Source organism: Cyrtonyx montezumae, unplaced genomic scaffold (assembly GCF_038088225.1).
Source record: "Cyrtonyx montezumae isolate F1298 unplaced genomic scaffold, pur_monq_1.0 scaffold_18, whole genome shotgun sequence".
Lineage (NCBI taxonomy): Eukaryota > Metazoa > Chordata > Aves > Galliformes > Odontophoridae > Cyrtonyx > Cyrtonyx montezumae.
The window spans coordinates 14,420,598-14,441,188 of NW_027071914.1; the positions used below are offsets into that span (position 1 = coordinate 14,420,598).

Consider the following 20,591-nt stretch of genomic DNA (forward strand, 5'->3'; position numbering starts at 1 on the left):
TATTCATCTCCTGCTCTCTATAAAGTGCAGTGGCAGAGATATTGATCTTCTGTGCTCATGCCCTATGTCTAGGAGGTCATAAATCATCTGAGGTGAAGCCCTCTGAATTATAGTGCTTTTTCCCCTTCCTTTAGGCAGTGGAGATTAACACTGTACTGCAGGGACATCCCCACTGAACATGTATTATAAGCATAAAGTTGTATTTTCTTCTTTTCCAAGCTTGCATTTTTTTTCTGTTTCCCCTTTTTCTGATACAATCTCTGTTGCTAGAAACTGTATGAAACCGGTATTGTCTCTGAATTGAAGGAAATGAAATGGAGGTCCTTTTTTTTTGGCATGTTATTACATATACAACAGACTGGTGTGAATTAGCTCTAGGCTAAACTCTAACCTCCTTTTTCAGGCAAAACTCTTTGTTGTCCAGTGGTAGTATTATTCTAGTTTTATGTTTACTTTATGTGATCCTCTGTGCCTCACCTGTCAGGAGAAAAAAATCTACATAAAAATTTATACATGTATCTGTGTGTGTATAGATATGAATCAAGAATGTAGCAGGACACTGGGCAAAATATCTAATGTGTTCCTCACTGCTGGAAATGCTCCGTGTTTCTGGGATGCTTCCAGTATTAATCATTAAATATAACAACAAATGTAAGTTTGCTGGTTATTTTACCATACTACATTTTTAGAACGTAAAAATAAATGCTTTTTGAAGATCAGAAGAGGCCAGTGGAACTCCCCTTGCATGAAGCAGCTATTGCAATTACATCCTCCATTCTTATTTTATCTTACTTCCCTAACTCTTTTCTTCTCCCGAAGAACATAATACTGAAGGCAAAGTGTCTTCTGGCTCCCTTCCCTCTTGTCATTTATGACAGTACTTTCAAACTCCATTAGTAATTTTTCAGAGCAACACATGAACTTTTCATTGAGTGAAGGTCAAATCTGACTTGGAGAACAGATGAGGTGTGGAAGGAAGAACCTTTGCCACCCACTGAGCATTAGCACCTGCTTAGTTCTTACATCTGCCTGCTACAGCTTAGATGGCCCAGAAAATTTTACCCAAGTGATTTAGGACTTGCAATGGGATTGAGTGCAAATGGCATTTGCGAAAGTAGTTTTGTTTTTACCTTCTTAGCCTTGCTGTGCACTCTTTTGAGGTGGAAATTAACTTCATGTGCTTGGAACCTTAGAGATGGACCGTGATTTTGTTCAGATGCTATTGCAGTAGATTGTAAAAATGGCAACAGTCAGATGGTACTAAATGCAAATAATGAATGCTTCAGAAACACAGGGAGATTTAGGACTTCTGCTTATTTATACAGTGGGGTGCCCACTTCTCCGCTGAGCCCAGTTACACCCAGCATAGTTTTCTTCAGAGGTTCCAAAGAAGATGGCATAGAATAGTCTGCCTTCATCCAGCCAACTCCGAGACAAGGAATTTCAGCCACATAACCAGTGGGGAAACTAATAACCCTTTCCAATCTGTTCATTCCTTTGTCTTCTGTTGGCGGTCAGGAATCTGCCTTGTTGTTTTTCAACAGTAGCTCTCAGTCAGCTTCTTTCTGAGGACTGATCTTTAAATGAGGAGTTAAAATCCAGGACCTGTATTTTACAATACTGGTCCTGTATTCGAGTACTTGCATTTAGAGTAGCTGCCACCTGTATTTCAACATGAAATTAGATAGTCATTCATTAAACTACTGTGGATCTGTAAAGAGAAAAATATTATGTAGCATGGAAACAAGCACTGAATAAAAAGGTGGTTTGTTTGTACCAGTTGAAACTTAGCAGAATGCACAATATATTTATTTCTGTTATTATACGTTATTATGTGTTCAAAACTAGATGTACATTTTTAAAGTTTATAGAATATAGTTTATTGGCCTGGTACAAGTCTTACTGATGTTCTAACTTTCTTTACCTTACCTCACGAAGAATAAGTAGGAGAAATACTGCGTTATAGTTACAGTTCCTAAACAAACAAGAAAAATAATGTGTTTGCACTGTTTTTGAAATGAAGTTTTCAAACTAAGAATGTTCTTGGCATTCTTGTTGAAATCCAGACTGTTGTACATCTGGAGAAAACTTGCCTGTTGTCCAGAAAAGAATGTTCTTTATTCCATAGATATCCTAAATGATCGTAAATGCTTGTCTCAGAACACACAAAGCCAGCAAGATCAGATCTTAAACAAGGCATTTCCAATTTTACTTCAAGTTATGTGGAGCTATGAATCTCTAATTGCTTAATGTTGCTTGTTTTGTTTTGTTTTGCAGGCTGAGAAACAGCAATTATAAAAACATGCATCGAAGGCATACAACCCTTCGGGAGAAGGGCCGCAGGCAGGCCATCCGGGGCCCAGCCTACATGTTCAATGAGAAAGGCACCAGCCTGACTGCAGAAGAGGAACGCTTTCTTGATTCTGCAGAATATGGCAACATTCCTGTCGTGCGAAAAATGCTGGAGGAGTCCAAAACCTTGAACTTCAATTGTGTTGATTACATGGGACAAAATGCCCTACAGTTGGCTGTAGGGAATGAGCATTTGGAAGTGACGGAGCTCCTCCTCAAAAAGGAGAATCTAGCTCGAGTGGGAGATGCGCTTTTGTTAGCCATCAGTAAAGGATACGTGCGCATAGTGGAAGCAATATTGAACCATCCTGCCTTTGCACAAGGGCAGCGTCTCACGCTCAGTCCCCTTGAGCAGGAACTGAGAGATGACGATTTTTACGCCTACGATGAAGATGGAACTAGGTTTTCCCATGACATTACCCCTATCATACTTGCTGCCCACTGCCAGGAGTATGAAATTGTTCACATCTTACTTCTAAAAGGTGCACGGATTGAAAGGCCACATGACTATTTTTGCAAGTGCAACGAATGTATTGAGAAGCAGAGAAAAGACTCCTTTAGTCACTCTCGATCAAGAATGAATGCCTACAAAGGATTAGCCAGTGCTGCTTACTTGTCTCTTTCCAGCGAAGACCCTGTCCTTACTGCTTTAGAATTAAGCAATGAATTGGCCAGACTAGCCAACATTGAAACTGAATTTAAGGTAACTTACTTCCGTAGCATTTTCCGTGAGTCAAATGCATTCAGTGTACTGCGTATTTCACGTTTAATCAAGTCTTGGCTTACAGTCTTGGGGGGAGGAAACAAAATATAGATCTGTGATCACAACACACAGATCCAGGTCACTATGCATTCTGCAGATGATAAGTATTTGGAACTGGATATTGCATATTGTAACAGTGCTGCCCTTACTGGGAATTTTTATACTGTACGTTATGATTGCTTAGAATCTTTAGTTGGAAGCATGAATAAAACTTAAATTATTTTATTCCAAAAATGAAGACTCAGCTCCTGTAAGAAAGGTAAGTCTTCTTAATTGAGCAGTGTATTTTTAGAGGCAGTGCTCTAGAATTTGGTGTAATTGATGAAGAATCCAGAACATCCAGTTCTGTTCCACTGGTGAAAGGTACAAATTAAGCACTTTTGGTTTTCTCCAAAGTAATTAAAATTGCGTTTCATCTTAATGGGTGAGTACTGCATCTCTGTGTGATAAATTTCATTAAAAAGGAGAGGGGAATTTATAAAGAAATTGTTATGAAGTCAATTATCATGCCAAACAGCAGTGGAACTTGCATAACTCTCTGAGAAGTTATTCAATATTTGCATTAACATAATGAGTTTGTAAATGTCCAATGTCATTTGCATTATTTCTCTAAGTCATTTACATGGCATAAATAGCATTGTCTCCCTTTATAAAATAAACTAGTCATGAGAAAACTCATTTTCAGCGGCTCAGTCACCAACTTTAAGCTGTTTTCTGACTTATAACTATTGTGCAGCTACAATCACGATCAATGACACTGGGGTAATAAAGAATATATTGTGAATAAACTGGGGTAGAATGCCAGCCAGAAATCCATTATTTTTAATTTAGAAAACTATTCAAGTGTTAAAGCATCCATTTCACGACTTACAGCTATAAGCTTATTAATCTAGCATTGACAAAAAACATGTTCTCAAGTTGCTATCTTTGAAACAGTGTAGTAAGTCTAAAATAAGGGGGAAAATACCCAAACCACAGACATTTTAGGCAGTAAAATTAGGGTAAATTCTTACAAACTCTTACAAACTCAGAATTGAAAGGATACAACAGTCTAAAAGGGAGGTTTTTTTATCTGTCCTATAAGAAATCTCATTGAGTTTTCTGAGACAGCTGCTTAAGTGAGGGTTACTTCGGTGTGAAAGCACCATTGGTTCACCCAAAGAGTTAACAACATTAATATCCCATTAATGTTCCATCTTCTTCTCAGTAGAGCTCTATCTCCTCGTGTGGAGCATGAGAGTCTCAGTATTGCATGCCTGTCAGCTCTGATAAGAGTCTCACTGAAGAACTGCAAATCTACCAGAACCCCTCCCTCCAGCATGGTCTAGACCAGCATTGGCAGGTACATGAATCCTCCAGGAGCAAACGAGATGGAATGTTGAATAGTCTCATGATGGTTAGCTTACAGCTCCCCAGGCTGACAAATGGATGTGAATAAATCAAGACAGGAAAATCAGTAGAAAACGTTTGCCAGTTTATTGTATTTTCAGGAATGTTTTCCAATTTCACTGCCCTGTGAGAAGGTTCCGTGCAAAACAGACCTATGTGTATTAGTGAGGTACCTCTGGAGTTAAGCTCACCCAGTAGTTTATTTTGAATTTTTAATATTCCTTTAATATATTGCCATTTCTACAAATAGGGAATATCTCAAGATTATAATGTACTTTACTGTAGATAAAAATCAAATTTATGTATGTATTCAGAAATATTTATTCTTATTAACATAATCAATGTGGCACAGAATACAGCAGAGGCTCTTTTCACAGAACATGACATTTTGAGAATTTATATCTAGAAAAGAATGCATTTGCTGAAGATGTATTTAAGAAGTTCGTAAATAATGAAAAATTTATGAAATCAGACAAGTTCCAGAGGTTTTCTTTTGTATACGTCTTAAAATAACATTTTCAACTCCAAACTTTTTTATTGCTGAAGTTCTGTAGTTACTATCAGTGCTCAACAACTATAAAAAATATCACTTGGAATTATTTTGAATTAGGTAATTATACGCAGTCTTAACAATACAGTTTTCAAGAGGAACAAAAAGTCCTTGAAGCTGAAGGACAAAAGTAAGATTTTAATAATGTAGGTGAAGAAATAGTAATTAAGGGCTAGATAACCTATCTCTGAAGAAACTCTTAGCATGAGATAATTAAAATATAAATGCAGTGCTTCTCACCTGCTGCTTGCTGCCTTCAATCTTTAATGCACCACTCACAAGAGTATTTCTGAACTATAAATGGAAATACGGATGCTAGATCTCACTGCTGACCTTTGGCAGTAATTCTGCTGATTGACCAGTAGGTCTTTAATATAAAGAGTAGATGTTCTGGTTATCAGTCTAGGTGGATATACCGCCCTATTGAACTTCTTTCTTGATATGTGTTGATTTTGGCTTAGAAGGAAGATCAAGGCAATCATCTATGATGCAGCCTCCCCCATGTTGAAAAGAGCAGTAACAGTGGAGTTGCAAAGAAAGAAAAATGGGAACTGACAGAGCTGATCAGTGCCAATGGCTTTATTGGAGCAGATTGACAATTGGGTGAAATCCGTGCTTTTTCACTCAAGCTGAGATGAAACTGCAGAAGATGAGACTCAGTACAACTGTCTAGAATAAATGCATCCTTTAAATAAGTTATTATTTCAAGCAAATGTTGCTTTTACAAGGCTTTTTTATTAAAAAAGAAAAATGTGGAATAATGTTATGTTTATATAGAAAATAAATTGCTTTGAAAGAGATGGTCCAGGAGTCTAAAAATACAAAATTCAACCAGAATATCATCCTCTTCCAAAATAAAATTAAAACTTATTGTACTGGTTGTTTCTGCTGAGAATACTAGCAATTTGAGTGCATTAAATGACCTGGCAGTTAGCCTAAAAATGAAGCAGGCAGGAAAGTCATCTAATGCGGATTCTTGAAATTTCAGAATACCTCCCAGTATTTTATGTTTCAGATATCTCATATTGTGCTAGGATATTTTACAGCTTCTGAGTAGAGTTAAGTGTTAAACACAGCTGTCTATAAAAGGTGTTAAGCATCTGAAGCTACTGGGGAAGGCTGTGCTTTTACTCAAACTGAAAGATCTATGTACACTCCCATTTCTTTCAAAGTTGGCAGACCTTGGACATGAGTCATAAAGCAAATAACCCATCTGTCTTCAATCAGTGAATTCTACTCGTTCTGCTCATGCAAGTAAACTTCTAATGTGAATAACACAGGCAGGATTTGTCCACACTAATAAGTCATTGCCTGTGAATCCAACTGGTAAGGGTTGCTTCATCCCAGGGAAATCAATCTTCTTTGTGTCACCTTGGCATGAAGCTGGATGCAGAAATCTTCACAGATATTGGCTCTTCACAGCCAGGTGACTCTTTTCTAAGACTGAGATATTAATAGCAGAGTCAATATAATCATTTTCACGTGTCCGTTGAGCTCCTTTAGGAGATAATCTGTCTAGCAAACAGTCTACAGAAGTGTTTGCACCTTGCAATGTAACAGCAGCATAGGCTTAATATGGCAGTTCACATCCTGCAGACTGATAGAAATACAGAGCAGTAGCTCTGTTTACTCATTTTTTAAAGCTGCAACCAAACACTCTCCTTTCTGGTGAGATCCCAACCCACACCCTGATCTGTTTTGCTCCAAAATACACGACATGCTTTAAGATCAGGAAATGCCCTTGTGGTGAAGACAATCAGCCATTTAATTCCATTTAGCAATCTAGACAAATTAAATTATGGAATCACATAGGAGGCTGTGAAAAGATCTCATGAATTGTATGTGGGAAATAAGTTCTCAGCTCCTGTTGACTAAAATCTTACTGAAGGTGTGATCAAAACCACCACCTGGAAGACGTATGGTGTTTGCTCTTTGTTTATCAATCCTACCAACACTCTCTGTTCATTTACCATAGCATGTTTTGTTTCTGACTTCTATGTCTCTTGCTGATGCTCTTTGATCAACTGCAGTGCTTTCTCTAAAAGATGTCAAAATCCAGAAGTGACCTTATCCTGCCTGTGTGTGTATGTGGCATATCCAGGCTCAGCTGGCCGATGGGCTGTGCCTGGCTGATGCCCTATTTATGGAGAGCAATGGCTTGTGTGGCATCAAGTCAAGTGTGTAGCTGCCAACAGAGATATATGCCTGCTAGGAGCTGCTTGTCATTTCAGTTGGGCTGCAGTAATGTGAGACAGCTGAGACTCAAAGCCCTAAACCCTCAGGGAACCAAAAAGAATGGCAAAACATCTCAGGAGACATGATGGCATGTATCAGTGAGGGATGATCTGGCATTCCTGCAGTGAAACGTTTGCCCCTGTAAGTCTGTACCACTTTTTTTTCCTACCTAAATCGATAATAGAATGTGCTTGAGCTAAACATTTCAAGAAAAATAACTGTAGAATTCCTATGTATTTCTTGCTTTATCTCTGCAAATGTAGAATTTGGACTTATGCTGAGAACATCACAGTACTCCTGTTGCAAGATAATATGCACTGGTGCATCTGTATCTTGCTGAGATGCTGTAATTCTGTTCAAACAGAAGAATCTCTTTGGCATCTTTGCTCCCAGGACTGCCTGGAGGCATCCCCTAAGTTTCATTTCCCATGAAAATAAAGATGCTGTTGTGGGAATCTTCCTAATTAGCTTCCTAATTAGCCTTATGAACACTCTTCTAAATCAGCCACTCTGAACAACTCTTCCTTGAGTGATCCTTTTATCCCTTCATAATCCCTTGCTTCGATATTCTCCCTGACACGTATCTTACTTCTGACACCTTTGTTAGTGATATTTATTATTTCAGCAAGATGCTTACTGATGCCTTAGTGTTTTTATATGGTCTTCAGATTTTTGTTTGATTTTCCAGCAATTTCCTTCTTTTTCTTTCTTTTTCTTTCATCCAGACAGGACTTGTTCTTTTAAAAAGGCAAGTTTTCACTTGTGCAGCCTTATTATCTTTGCTGTTTCACCTTGCTGAGTTTTAGGAAGAGAAGACAGAGGGACCTTCTAAAATCTCCAGTGCAGGGAAAATACTCACTTCCTTTCAGTGCTGCTTTTATTTTTTCCTTCACAAATATAATTGGTCTTATAATATAATTAATCTTACCATTTTGAAAATTAAGCACCACCAGCATCAAATCTTTTGAATACATTAATGGTCACTATTTCCAAATGATGTCTTTTTTGCACCACGTCTGTGCACAGCTGCAAAGGAACTGTTTCCTCCTGTGAGTTCTTTGACAACTGCTCCAAAAAGCACTGCTTGGGAGTAAAAACCACCTCTAAGTGCATCCCTTCCCTCTTCTGTCTCTTGTGTCTTGTTGCTAAATTCCCAATTGAGAGAGCAGGTCAGCACTTTATTCAGCTTTATCCCAAATTAATGCTTGATGACTCTGCCTTTTGATGTGGCTGGGACAGAACATCCCTTTCTGATGCTTCTTACTCTGTAATCTGGGTTCTAATTAGCTCGTCTTCTGTTTCTCTTATTGGCTCTATGCTACATCAATATCTTTGTCTCCTCTAAGAGAAAGCCTTGCTGCCCTTCAGGCCATTTTGGTATGGAGTGTCAAAAGGATGAACTCATGTTCTGACTTTTTTACCCAAATATGATCCCTGCAAAAGAAGATAAAAACTATACAAACCTTAATGCATCTGTACCTCCAACACACGGGCAGAAGAGCTGTACACTTCTGTAGATGTGATGGAGTCTGCTATTGCTAAAAGCACAATAGTAACTTAAAACCTCTTTTATTTTTTAGTTTTTGGGGGATATGAACGTTTCCAGGTCAGTCTTTAATGAGAACATTATTTGTTCTTAGAGATGGGGGCAGGGATGGCGTTTGGTAGTTTTAAATTAAGAAATGTCTTCCTTTTTCTTTTAGCTCTTAAAAACCATTTATCCATACTGCTTTGAAAACATGCTCTTAAAAACATGGCTCTTTTTAAAAATTCTCTCCAGATTGCAAATGCAAAAGTAGGTACAACCAATTACCCATCTCACAACACAGGAAGGAGTAAAGCAGGAAAACAAGCTCCTATTATTAAAACTTTAATTTATTGGATGAAAATAAATATTAAAATAAGAGAGCAAATAAAGAATGATTGTGGAAATAGCCTGGGAGAAGGAAAATGCATCCAAGCCTCACAGTGAAATTTGCATTTTGCTCACAGAGTGGGACTCTGCACATGAGGAACTCATTCTCTGTGCTGTTCTTTTTCAAAGACAAATCCATAAATATTTGACTGTACGTTGGAATTTTCTTGAGAGCTAAACTAATCAACTACATTTTGCATTGGTTTGCAGCAGGAACTACTGAACATGATTAAATGTATATAGAGAATCCTTCTGACTTTTTTTTTTTTAAGGAAATACTCTTCTATGGTTCTTCTATGGTTATATTTTTATATATTAAGAAGTTTGCTCTGTATTTTGGGAGCTTTTCTTGTGAGTGCTTTCCCTATGCCTGTTCTGTGATTAAATCATTTTCTTCCTGGCACATTGCCCAAGAAAAATGTTTTTAAAACGTTGCATGAGAAGAAAATCTCCAAAGCTTTTCAGAATGGGTTTGGCCAATGCCAAAGCTGTGATGCCTGGAGCTGCCTTGAAAAAAATGTGTCTGTGAACGGGAAGGTATTTTAGCATCTGTCTGTGTCTATTCACAGTGGAGCAGAGTAGTAGATGCTATGATTCACAGTGAAGGGTATAACAGCCATCTACAACCCACATTTGCACCTGGAAAAAGTAAGATCATTATTCATGAAAGCTGTAACTCTAGTGACAGTACAACTCACTGTGTAGTTGCAGAAAATTGGATCCTGGTCACTGCTTACGAGGTCATTTAGCCTATTTTTCGGATGATTGAGTGACATTATTGTTAAATCTGCTAGCTGATGTTCATGAAAAAGAAGGAGAAATCTTTAAAAGTCAGTGAAATACCTTCTGCAGGAAAATGTTCTCATCACTGTCTCAGAGAAGCTAGCCCTTGAGTGTACTGAAGGAGTAGATGGGAAAATAGATTCAACAGGTCTAATTGGAGATGTGTCAGTGTAAGAAACCTGAATATTTTCACTTTGTCCCCTTTAAAATAACCTGTTTGGAGGAAATATCCAGTTCTTTGCTAATTTTACTGTGCCATTATTTTCAGGAAATATATTTGAATGCAAAATACCTTATACAGCATAATTTTGTGTGTTTTAATATATTCAGAAGAAATGGCCTTAGAGATGGGTATTCTCCTTTTTGTTCTTTATAAAACTAGAATTTTTGGTAATGAATACAAGAGTCTCCTACCTTTGATACAGACCATCCCTGAATTTCTTGTAGTCAGCTTCAAGCATAATAGATCTTATAATAAGTTAATGAGGAATTTGAGGTGTTTTGACAGCAGGCAACAAATGATTTGGAAATAATTTCAAAATGTAAATACATATAAAGACTTCAGCCTTCCACAACATTATTCATTTTGTGTTTTGTAACAGCTTTACTATGGGAGAAAAACTCCAGTGCTTGGTAAAATCGTGGCTCATTTGACCATCATATTTTCTTAGGATTTGCTGAAATCATGATTTCATCCCCACTCTTAAAAGAACCAGAGAAAGTGAAACCAGTGGGTCTGATCTGAGCCTGAGAACTGCTTGTAGGTTCCTCTTTTTGTACAAATAAAAAACAATCTGTTGCATCTCAGATGAAGAGATCCGTCAAGGAAATCTAATCCATCGGTCATTGTTTTGGTCAGTAGGATTCATGCTCTACCACAAACTTTACCAATGGCCTAGACTAACCCACAGCAATTTATCTTTGTCTCTCCAGCCCTGGCTGCTGAAGGACTCTCATTTGTGCCTCAGCTGTGTCCCCACTGCCTCCGTAGAGGAGCAGCTTGCTTGTCTGCTGGCTTTGCTGCCAGCTGCTAGTAGCACTGTGATAAATAGGGGGAATAATTTGGCCAATTGCCTGAGTTTAGTTAACAGTGACAGAGTGTTTTCCTTTCTTACCCACTGAGCGTGTGAGGCAAAATGAGTCCTGGTGTTCCATCTATAGGTGGAAACACAGACAGAGCTCCAGCCATCTGTAGCTGGCTGCTGCTGAAGGAGAGATGTGTTGATCCTTTCCATGTCAGCCGCTGGATCCTTCTGCAACAAGTGCAGAGCTGGTGTGACTTTGAGTGTGCCCTTACTAGCAATCATTTTAGAAAAGTTTTTTTGTTTTTTGTTTTTTTTTTTTTTTCAGAACACTTATAGATCTAAAATTACACTGCAATACAATTACCCTCTCTCCTCCCCTCAGCATTAAATGCTACCAAGAGGGAACGCTCAAGAATACCGAAGATGAAGTCATTTTTCAGAAAGATGAAATCAAATTATTGGTGAAACAAACAGATGGAAAACGATGCTATCACTATTGCACTATCAGAGTAACAGAATACTGGTAAGCTTTGTGTCTAATTAGAAACATCAAATGCCCAAGCTTTCAGCTAATACCAGCATCAGTTTTTAGGGAATAGTTAGGAACCAAGCAATTTGTTATGACCAAGATAACTGGTTTCCAAAGACTGCTGCTTATTATTCACATTGGGCAAGGATATCTACTGCAACAACAAATGAGCATAATTAGGACTATAGCTCTGAGTGGAATAATAATATTAGATCAGCAGATGGGAAAATAAAGTCAGGTACATTTATCCAAGGCACTGTAGGGAATTGATATCATATTAATGAATGTAAACGAAGTAATGCAGTCTGAGGATTTCAAGTCCAACTTCAAAGTGGATGCAGATGGGAAGTGATTTAGTTTATCACTCATTGTGTTGATAATTGTTGTTATCGTAGATAATTATAATGAACCCACCCCCACTGCTTCTAAGCAGACTACCCACTGGATTGTGGATAAACAGGAATGATATACAAATAATCTTACATTACCACAAACTGGTGATAGGTACTTTAGTGTCTGTTGTTTCTGGCATTTACACGATCAAAAATGCCAATTGCCTGGAATATAATTTGTTGCAGAGAATTTTACACCAGTGTGGCGTGAGAATTACTCATTGCCAAGTGTGTCACTTCATGAGAATTAGCAGAGTATTATCTTGAAATGTGTACTTTGTATTTTAAAAAGAGAAGCTGTTGATGACAGGACACAGGAAAACAGACTCTCTCCTTTGCTAATGCGAGTATTACCTGCACTTTGAATGCCAAAGCATTTGCTTAATACCTCTGTACAGCCTGTCCTGTTTATATGACATCCAGGGACTACAGTTTATCTTCTGGAAACAGGTGTTTCAGCATAAGCATTCAAATGAGTTTGAGAAAATCTGCAGGAAGGTAAAAACCACCTTTTAATTAGTTGAGCAATTAAAAGCATGTGGCTTACTTGTGATCTGTGTTTGAAAACCAGCTGAGGTTATATGAAAGAGAAGGATATCAAGCATTAAAATGCCATATTATGCTGAAAAGGTTCTGTGCAAGCCTTGAGATTTTAAATACACTAATTTAAAAGAATACATATATTGCCAACCAACATCATTTCTGCTCTAAGTACATTTAAATATCTTCAGAGACATGGAATAAGACATTTGTTCTCCACTGAATAACACTGATTTTTTTCTGCGCTCATGTTCACTGTGGGGGTGCCCAATGATGGTTCTTGTCAGGAAGAGGGTGACATTGTGGGAAAGGAGTGCAGGAGTAGGAGGTGTTCTTCAGGCAACTTCTTTGATGTCTGTACAAAAAGAAAATGCCCCATTCGGGGTGAAAATTTCCAATGATTGAAGAGACTTCAGTGCTCACATGTACATGAAACTTATTTTAAATTTGCACTAGAAAAAAATCAAAGTGTTTTAGGAAAATGTAGAGGGGACTGATCTTAAAATCTTTCAACCTAGGAAATAAGAAGTTTTGGCTAAAGACTTGGGAATTGCCTTCCGTCTCAAAACATGGCTTTTTGCTAATATTATGTGAATAGATTCTTGTAGTTACTTCCCCACATAAGACATTTTGCCCAGATAAATGGTAAAAAATAAATTTTAAAGACTGCATAAGAAGAGGCTTTTAAGAAAACATAAAAAAGAAATGTTTTTCATGTTCCAATGTTTTATTGTTGGAAAGAGCATGCAGAACTGATCTGTTGTTTTTCATCCTACAGAAGCTGTGTTTATCACTGAAACAATTTCCCAAAATTAATTGCTGGTATTGCTGACAGACATAACAGAGATGGGAAAAACAGTAGAAATAAGATGGGGATGTTTCTTCTGCTTTTAACTGTTCACACTTTAAAATCTTGGAATTTTCAGTGATAAACCAATTTATTGGATCTTTTTCTTGTGTTTATCACTTTTAATAATAATAATTCTGCATTCAGTATTATAAACTGCTAATAGATATAAATTAGAGAGTACTTTACTGAGGGGAAAAAAAAGAAAAAAGAAACAGCCTTCTGTTTGGCATAATAAATGTTTGATTACATCTGCTCTACCATTAATGATATACTGTTGCAGAAGGCTGCTCATACCACCAGATCGGTGAAGAATGTGAGAAACGCAGAATTATTCATCTTAAGAGATTTCCTAACTCCACAGTGGAAACTCTTATCACCACCTTAGATCTAACTTCTTTAATGTGTATCTACTGGTGTATCTGCTGGAGAACAACTCCAAGGTGAACTGCAGGGTTGGTGGTTTGGTTTCATACAGCTCCACCCCCTCATTGAAGAGAGATGCTGCCTCAGAGGTCATGCTCTGCAGTGCATATGAAGAGATGAATTACAGCTAGAAAGCCTGACCTAGAGAGGAGAAAAGTGGTACAAAAAAAAACCAAAAAAAAAACATTCCTACATAAATCATTCAGTGCAGCTGCCATTGAAATTCCTGCAATGATGCAAGGGATGATATTTTCATGGCTTATTGGAAGCCACACGATTTTTGTTCCTCACACAAAACGTACTGTTGTTTTTTGGACTTCTTTGGTCAAAAATAATGTGAGCACAGTACTGTCTGCTTTGCTCTTGGGCTCACATCCCTCATTGTCTCCCAACAGTTCCTTACAGGTTTTAACAGCACCCTTAGCCTTGAGGCGTGGCCCCACTGCAGCCCAGCACTGCAGGGAGCAGGCAGATGCTGTGCTTATGTTGGCTTCTTTTAGAAAGGACCAAATTGTTTGGAAAATAACACAGAAACATTTTTGAAATGTCAAACTTACATTTGAACAGCTTGGTTATTATATTTTGCTCTTTGGGGGTGAAAAAGTCAAGGTCTAGTTCGTTGCAAAATGTACAAGTGACATCTGTTGCTACCTCCAGACATCTTTAACAACAAGTACCTGAGGAGTGAAATGCTTCAAATGAGCACTTAGCTTTATTTTCAGAGATAATGCCCACTGGATGCGACACAAAGCTCTTAAAAAATTGCTGATGTGCTGCCATTTAGAAAGCACAAGGGCATAAACCAACTAGATGTTGTGCTGTCTGGAAAGCTAACTGTATAGACTTGGCATCATCTATACATACAAGCATTTAGTCTGGGAAGAGTAGAAATGCACTCGGCTGTAGTCAAAGATACCAGTGGGTAGGTGCACAGTCGGTGGAGCTTTGGGGGATGTGTTTGATGCCCCTGAGAAGCGACCATGGTGATGGGAGCAGTGCTAGAGCTCTTCTTAGCAGCTCCTCTTGTTTCCTTCCCTCCCACAGACCTTGTGATTTTTCCTTCTGAAACATATGGCCAGTCAGACTGTGTAAATACCCAGAAGGAAATTGGTCCAACAGCTTCTTCGCTGGCATTTGCATTTTTTTCATGTGAAATCTAATTAGTAAATATTTCTAAGCATTTTGACTATTTGACATGATTGTTATTTAAAAACTGTGATACAAACCTAGCGTGTAGTATTACTGGCTTCCCTCGTCCTTTTTCTCATCTTTGTTTTCTTTCTGCATGCCTTGTTATCTGGGGGCATTTTCTGCTGTTCTTTACAGATTCAATTCTGCATTTTATTCTCTTTCTGCTTCTCCTCGAAACAATAATCCAAGCAATGCAATATTTCTCTCCATGATACAGTGTACGTGTGACGTAAACTAAATAGAATGAGCCAAGAACTTCAAGGAGACATTGAAAGCACAACATATCTAAAGCTAAGCAGAAATGCCAGATTTACTGCCAATTCCACTGCTTCTGTAGTGCTCACAAATGAGAGGTTGGATTTTGCAAGTGTGTGCCATACAGTTTATCTGTGATTGCACTGGAAACTCACAGATGTGTTCTGGTGCCACGATAGACCCAGTCATCAGTGGGGGGTGTGCATGGTCATGAGTACCAGAAATCTTGGATTTGTGTGGAAAGCCTTACACTGCGATGGGTCAGGTTTATGGGATAGGCAATATTTGAAAGACAGAGCTTTAAACGTGATGATATGAGGATATAATGATATGATAATATGATACAGCAGCAGAAATGCAAGTCATGGCTTGAACCAGTTATTGAGCACCTGGTGGGATGGCAGAGACATCCCAGGGGAGCTCAGGTGTATGCAATGCACCTGAGTGTCCAGAAGGGGTAGAGTCAGGATCCACCCCTTCCCAGACCTCATTTAAGGGTAGGTGGGTGAGGGTAGTAAGGGTATCTTGCTGGAGATGTCTGTGTACCTGAGGCAAGCAGCTTCTTCCCTTTATTTCTGTGCCTACAGCTTCTGTCTTTGAGCAAAACCTCACTTACTGCAGCCTGGGATCTTGCTGCTCTGCTGTTACTGCTGTTTTCCTTTGCATTACAGGTACTCGGCTATCTTGTTTACTACCCATTTTCTTATCTGTCTTTTATTTGGCAAGGAAATATAGACAAATAGATGAGTAATGTTAGGCTACCTTTTTTTAACTGAAAAATGTGATAGGTGAAATCTTATGATCAAGGTATACAGCTGTATATTTGAGGGGCAACTTATCTGTGATGTTCATTTTTCTGGTCAGAAATCTGAAATAGCTTTAGTAGGTGCTACAAGAACACGGCAGTAGTGAAAACAAGGAATCTAAGAGCTATTTCTACTTGGAGAATCCAGTGATGGGTTGTGCTTTCCGCTTTGCTCTTTATGCGTGTTATTTAGAAGTAATTATGTGAGTGAATTTAATTAGATATATTAAATAATGACAGATGGAGTGGTTTTCATGAATAGTGCACTTGTACAGGTTGTTTTGTATTTGTGTGTCATTTGCTGCTGTGTGGGTCTGTGGCCCACTGTACAGTGAGTTATCTACAATAATTATGACAAAATATAAATTCAGACTGCAGCATGTTGTTTGGAAGTATTTCATCAACTTCAGTAGGACTTAAATCTACAGCATTCTTCTGAGGCCAGGACTGGAAAGGCAGAGGACTCAGTAGTAAATTTGAGGGAGATGAATGATGTATATGAGGTGCATTTGTCCTCTTCCTCTTGAACCCCTGGCACTACTTCAGTTTGTGGTAAAAGCTCACGTGCCCTGGGGGGTTTAGTATGTCTCAAACCATGTCACTGCATGTCAGCACTGATGCCAGATTCCTCTGCTTGTCACCTAAAATTGTGGAATCATAGCATATTCCAGTTTAGTAGGGGCCCATAAGGATCATTGATTCCAGCTCCTGGAAACGTCCCTGCAGAGCTGGTGTTTAGAGGTCAGCTTCTCTGGATAAAGTTCTTCTGCAGTCCTTGACGTGATTGAAATCTGGAACAAGTTGCCCAGGGATAGGGTGGGTGCCCCATCCTTGGAAACATCCAAAGCTAGGCTGGACCAGGCTCTGAGCAACCTGATCTGGCTGTGGGGCTGTCTGCTCCCTGCAGGAGAGTTGAACTAGATGGCCTTTAAAGGTCTCCTCTGACTCTGAGGATTCTATGAAATACTTGTTGGATTGTTTTGGTTGTTTTTGGTTGTTTGTTTCTTAACTAATCAAGAGAGGTGATTGCTTTCACTTCATGTTTCACATCACTTTTCAACTTTTACTCAGGCTGCATCCCTGTGACCTGAAACAGCCCTCTTCTGAAGAAATCTGGCTGGCTTGGAACAGATGCATAGATATGAGAGTTCACTTAGAACATAATCAACAGATAATAATAGGGTACTCAGAAAAATTGCAGAGAATGACAAGTACCATCAGCCTTTTCAAAACAGCAGACTCAGGCATTTTCAACTCCGCATGCACAACAGCGTCAGGAGAAGCAGGAAATGGCAAATCTTTAATTCTTATATTCTGTTTTTAAAATAATGATATTGTAGCATTGTTTGTGAAGGGAAAGGCACTAACATAGGAGAATCACTGAGTGCTGTGTGAGCAAACAGCAGGATTTTCTGTGCTGACTGTGAACATCAAGGATGCCAGCACAAAATGATATGATTTTTTTGGAAGAGGAATCCAGTCTGAAGGCACAGCACTGAGTGATCTCTGAGGTTTGCCTCAACATGTGAGAAATTCCTCCTGGGAGCAGTGAGCTGCTCTCCAGCCCAGTTACGTATTGTTTGGAATGTATTTTATTATTTTTATTCTCCACACATCCCGTATCTTGGTTAGATCCTGCTGCTTCTTGTGTGCACTTATAATTGGGGTAAAATGATTCTGAACAGAGATATCATCCATGGTGTCTGAAAGTGTATGAAATCAGAGGCAGCACTGGGCTTGCAGGAGATGTGAATAAAGCTGGGTTGTGATGGAGTGTGCCAGCTGGGAGCCTGCCATTTACAGGTGCTTCAGAAGCACTTTTTTTAGTTGCTAAGAAAACTTCTTTCCTTAAAGGAAGCAGCAGAAGTAAAAAGTAGTGAGCTAATATATACCTGTTTGAATAATGTGGAAATAGTGGTGAGAATTACTTAAAATATGCTGTCTAGGAAGTGAGCTTGTGAACTTCATAAACAGTGTACAAATAGGGGATGTTAATACAGTTCAGTGAAGTTCTCTCTTGTTTCTTTCAAGCCTGCTGGGCTAATTAAGTGTCTCTGTTACCTGGTGCACTTCTGCACTTAATTCCCAGCCTACTCACTGTTAGAACATGGTGAATTTCAAGAAGGAAATGGAAGACCTAGCCTTCAATGTTTGGGGCAGATAGCAGGATGTAATCCTGGAAGTTCTTCCTCACAGAAGTCTCATCACTAAAATACATCCCCTGGTCCCACAAACACCCATCAGATATGGTATATTTCTCTTTATGCAGGCATCTCTCATCCTGGCCCTGAAGCACTCGGGTATACTAAGTGCTAATAGTATTGAGAGCTGTTGTGGGATAGACATCTTTCTAAAGACCTCAGGCTGGGGAACTCAAAGCACAGACAGGAACCACACTTCCTACATCACATCCTTAAGGGGGTTAATGTGAATTCTGATTCTAGTGGCAAATCTTCCTGCATGAGGCTTCAAGCCTAGGAAGCAAACTGGAAGCTGATGGTTTCCCAGTTTGCACACCCATAAAGTGGATGACTCAACAAATACTTGTACAATTTACATTAGTGTTCTGTTATCCTCACACCTGGGTAGCCTTTAGCCCATGTGGCAGTATAGTAACTGAAGTGTGTGCGTGAGAGAGCATCACATGAGCCTCAAAAGTCATAGCAAAATTATTAAACCATCTTTAAGAAAACATTCATTGTCAAGAGCAACTCTTCTCCAAAGGGCAAAGAAACTCTACCACTTTCAAAGTTCAATGACCTCTGTGTAACACCATCTTTCAATCAGTGCTGTGCTGTCTAATTAACTAATGTTTGCACAGAGATTTAAGATCCTTTCTTTACAAGGAAGGCTAATATGTTGCTATGTTTAAATGCTAGGATTAATAATTGAGAAAATATGAAATTACAAAGCCAGGTTACTCTTATCATTTCATCACAGTCAGGTTTAACTACTTTCTTTTTTGGCTTCTTCCTTAATTAGTTAAGCTGCTGAATTTAATTAACTCATCAAACTTAATTTGAAAAGATTTCTCAAGTCAGTGGGAGCTTATCTTATGCTTATTATTTCTATTTGTTTCGTGAAGTCTTTAATATCATTTTGTTAGGATATTAGTGGCAGCATTAATCGTGTTCTAATTTACTTCATTTACTCAGATGGTGGCATTTTCTTCATTTTAAGTGCCAGCATGTGAAAATCAATCACAATTTAAGGCAGTGAAATTGCTCTTCTAGCCATCTCTAAAGTCAGCTACATGCCATCTCTTTTTCCCATGAATGTAATTTGGGCTTTGAGGGTGAAATTATTTCATGGGAAATCGCGTTGCATTTCTGAAGTCCTTCTTCTTGGAGAAGTGTTATGATGGGAATTATCCTCTGGATACTCTTCTGGAACAGCTTAATGAAGCTGTTAAGTAATATATTTGGAACTAAAACTCATATTACAAGCATCTAATTCATTTGGGCAGATCCGGGTGTGATGCTGCAGCTTGGAGTGTCAATCTGCAACTCCTTGGTATTTTTTAAGAGTTGATAGCAAGAAGTATAAATAATAAAACGTGATGAAAATTCAAACCCATTTGTTTGGATAACTTTTCCCTTCTCTGTGAATATCGTCTAGAAAAGAAGCTGTGTGACTGCTTAATCAAGATTTCTTCACAGCACTTTAGAGGGTGTTTTATTGTGACTTAGGATATGCTGCTGATAGAAACTTTGCTAATTAATTGGGAAAGGAGTTCATGTGTATTTGTAAAAAGCTAGCTATATGCTGGATGAAATCCAATGCTTTCCTACTATTCCAGCCAGCATGATTTGCAGAATTATCCTTGCTCACTATTGCTCTCTTGGGGCTGTTTTTGTTGTAGATTTTGTCTGAGGCATGCTCTCAAATGCACAGTTAAATAGCTTGTCTCCCTCTGTTTACCCTTAGAATGACTATAGGAAGCTATCTATGCAATGCAAGGACTTTGTAGTGGGAGTACTGGACCTGTGCAGAGACACAGAAGAAGTAGAGGCGATTCTGAATGGAGATGTGAACATACATCTGTGCCCTGAGCATCATCGGCCAAGTCTGAGCAGAATTAAACTGGCGATTAAGTATGAGGTCAAAAAGGTAAGCTGCTTGTTTGGGTGGATACATCTTCACAGGTAAACTGCATGTCACCTGGAAAATTGGTGGGGTAGATTTCAGTGAGACCAAGACTGTTTAAGATCAAGCGCTTCGTGGAAATACGTTCTATGAATGGAAAAAATTGATTCTGGCAAATTCTGGGTCCTGATTAATTGCTCCTACAATATGCACTGATAGAAACTGGGCTCCTGCAATGTGTCTGCAAGAGCATTCCAAATTTTCAAGCTAACATCTGCTCGCTTTCCCTTTGCACACCTGTCACCTGCTCCAGTTTTCCTCTTGACTGTCTTACTCTGCTGCCCAGAGAAGGTCTTTTCCTGTTATGAAAGCCATTAATTGAAGAGAATCTTAGAGCTCTTATTTGAAATGAATTGCTTTCATATAGGAGCACGTGGTTTGGAGCCAAATACGGTTTCCTATTATGCTGTGTGTACCATCTGAGCCTATGGTTAGTAAGATGCCTTTC

At 38.7% G+C, this 20,591-nt stretch overlaps 1 protein-coding gene across 1 annotated transcript in view; it reads left to right on the forward strand.

Annotated features, from left to right (window-relative positions):
• The first annotated feature begins 1,240 nt into the window (after positions 1 to 1,240).
• TRPC7 (transient receptor potential cation channel subfamily C member 7) overlaps positions 1,241 to 20,591 on the forward strand; it is a 58,515-nt gene continuing 39,164 nt past the window's right edge. Inside the window, exons 1-3 of the mRNA XM_065735075.1 lie at positions 1,241 to 1,257; positions 2,278 to 3,055; positions 19,925 to 20,107. Of these exons, the coding sequence (XP_065591147.1) occupies positions 1,241 to 1,257; positions 2,278 to 3,055; positions 19,925 to 20,107 (978 nt within the window). The remainder of the gene's footprint in view (positions 1,258 to 2,277; positions 3,056 to 19,924; positions 20,108 to 20,591) is intronic.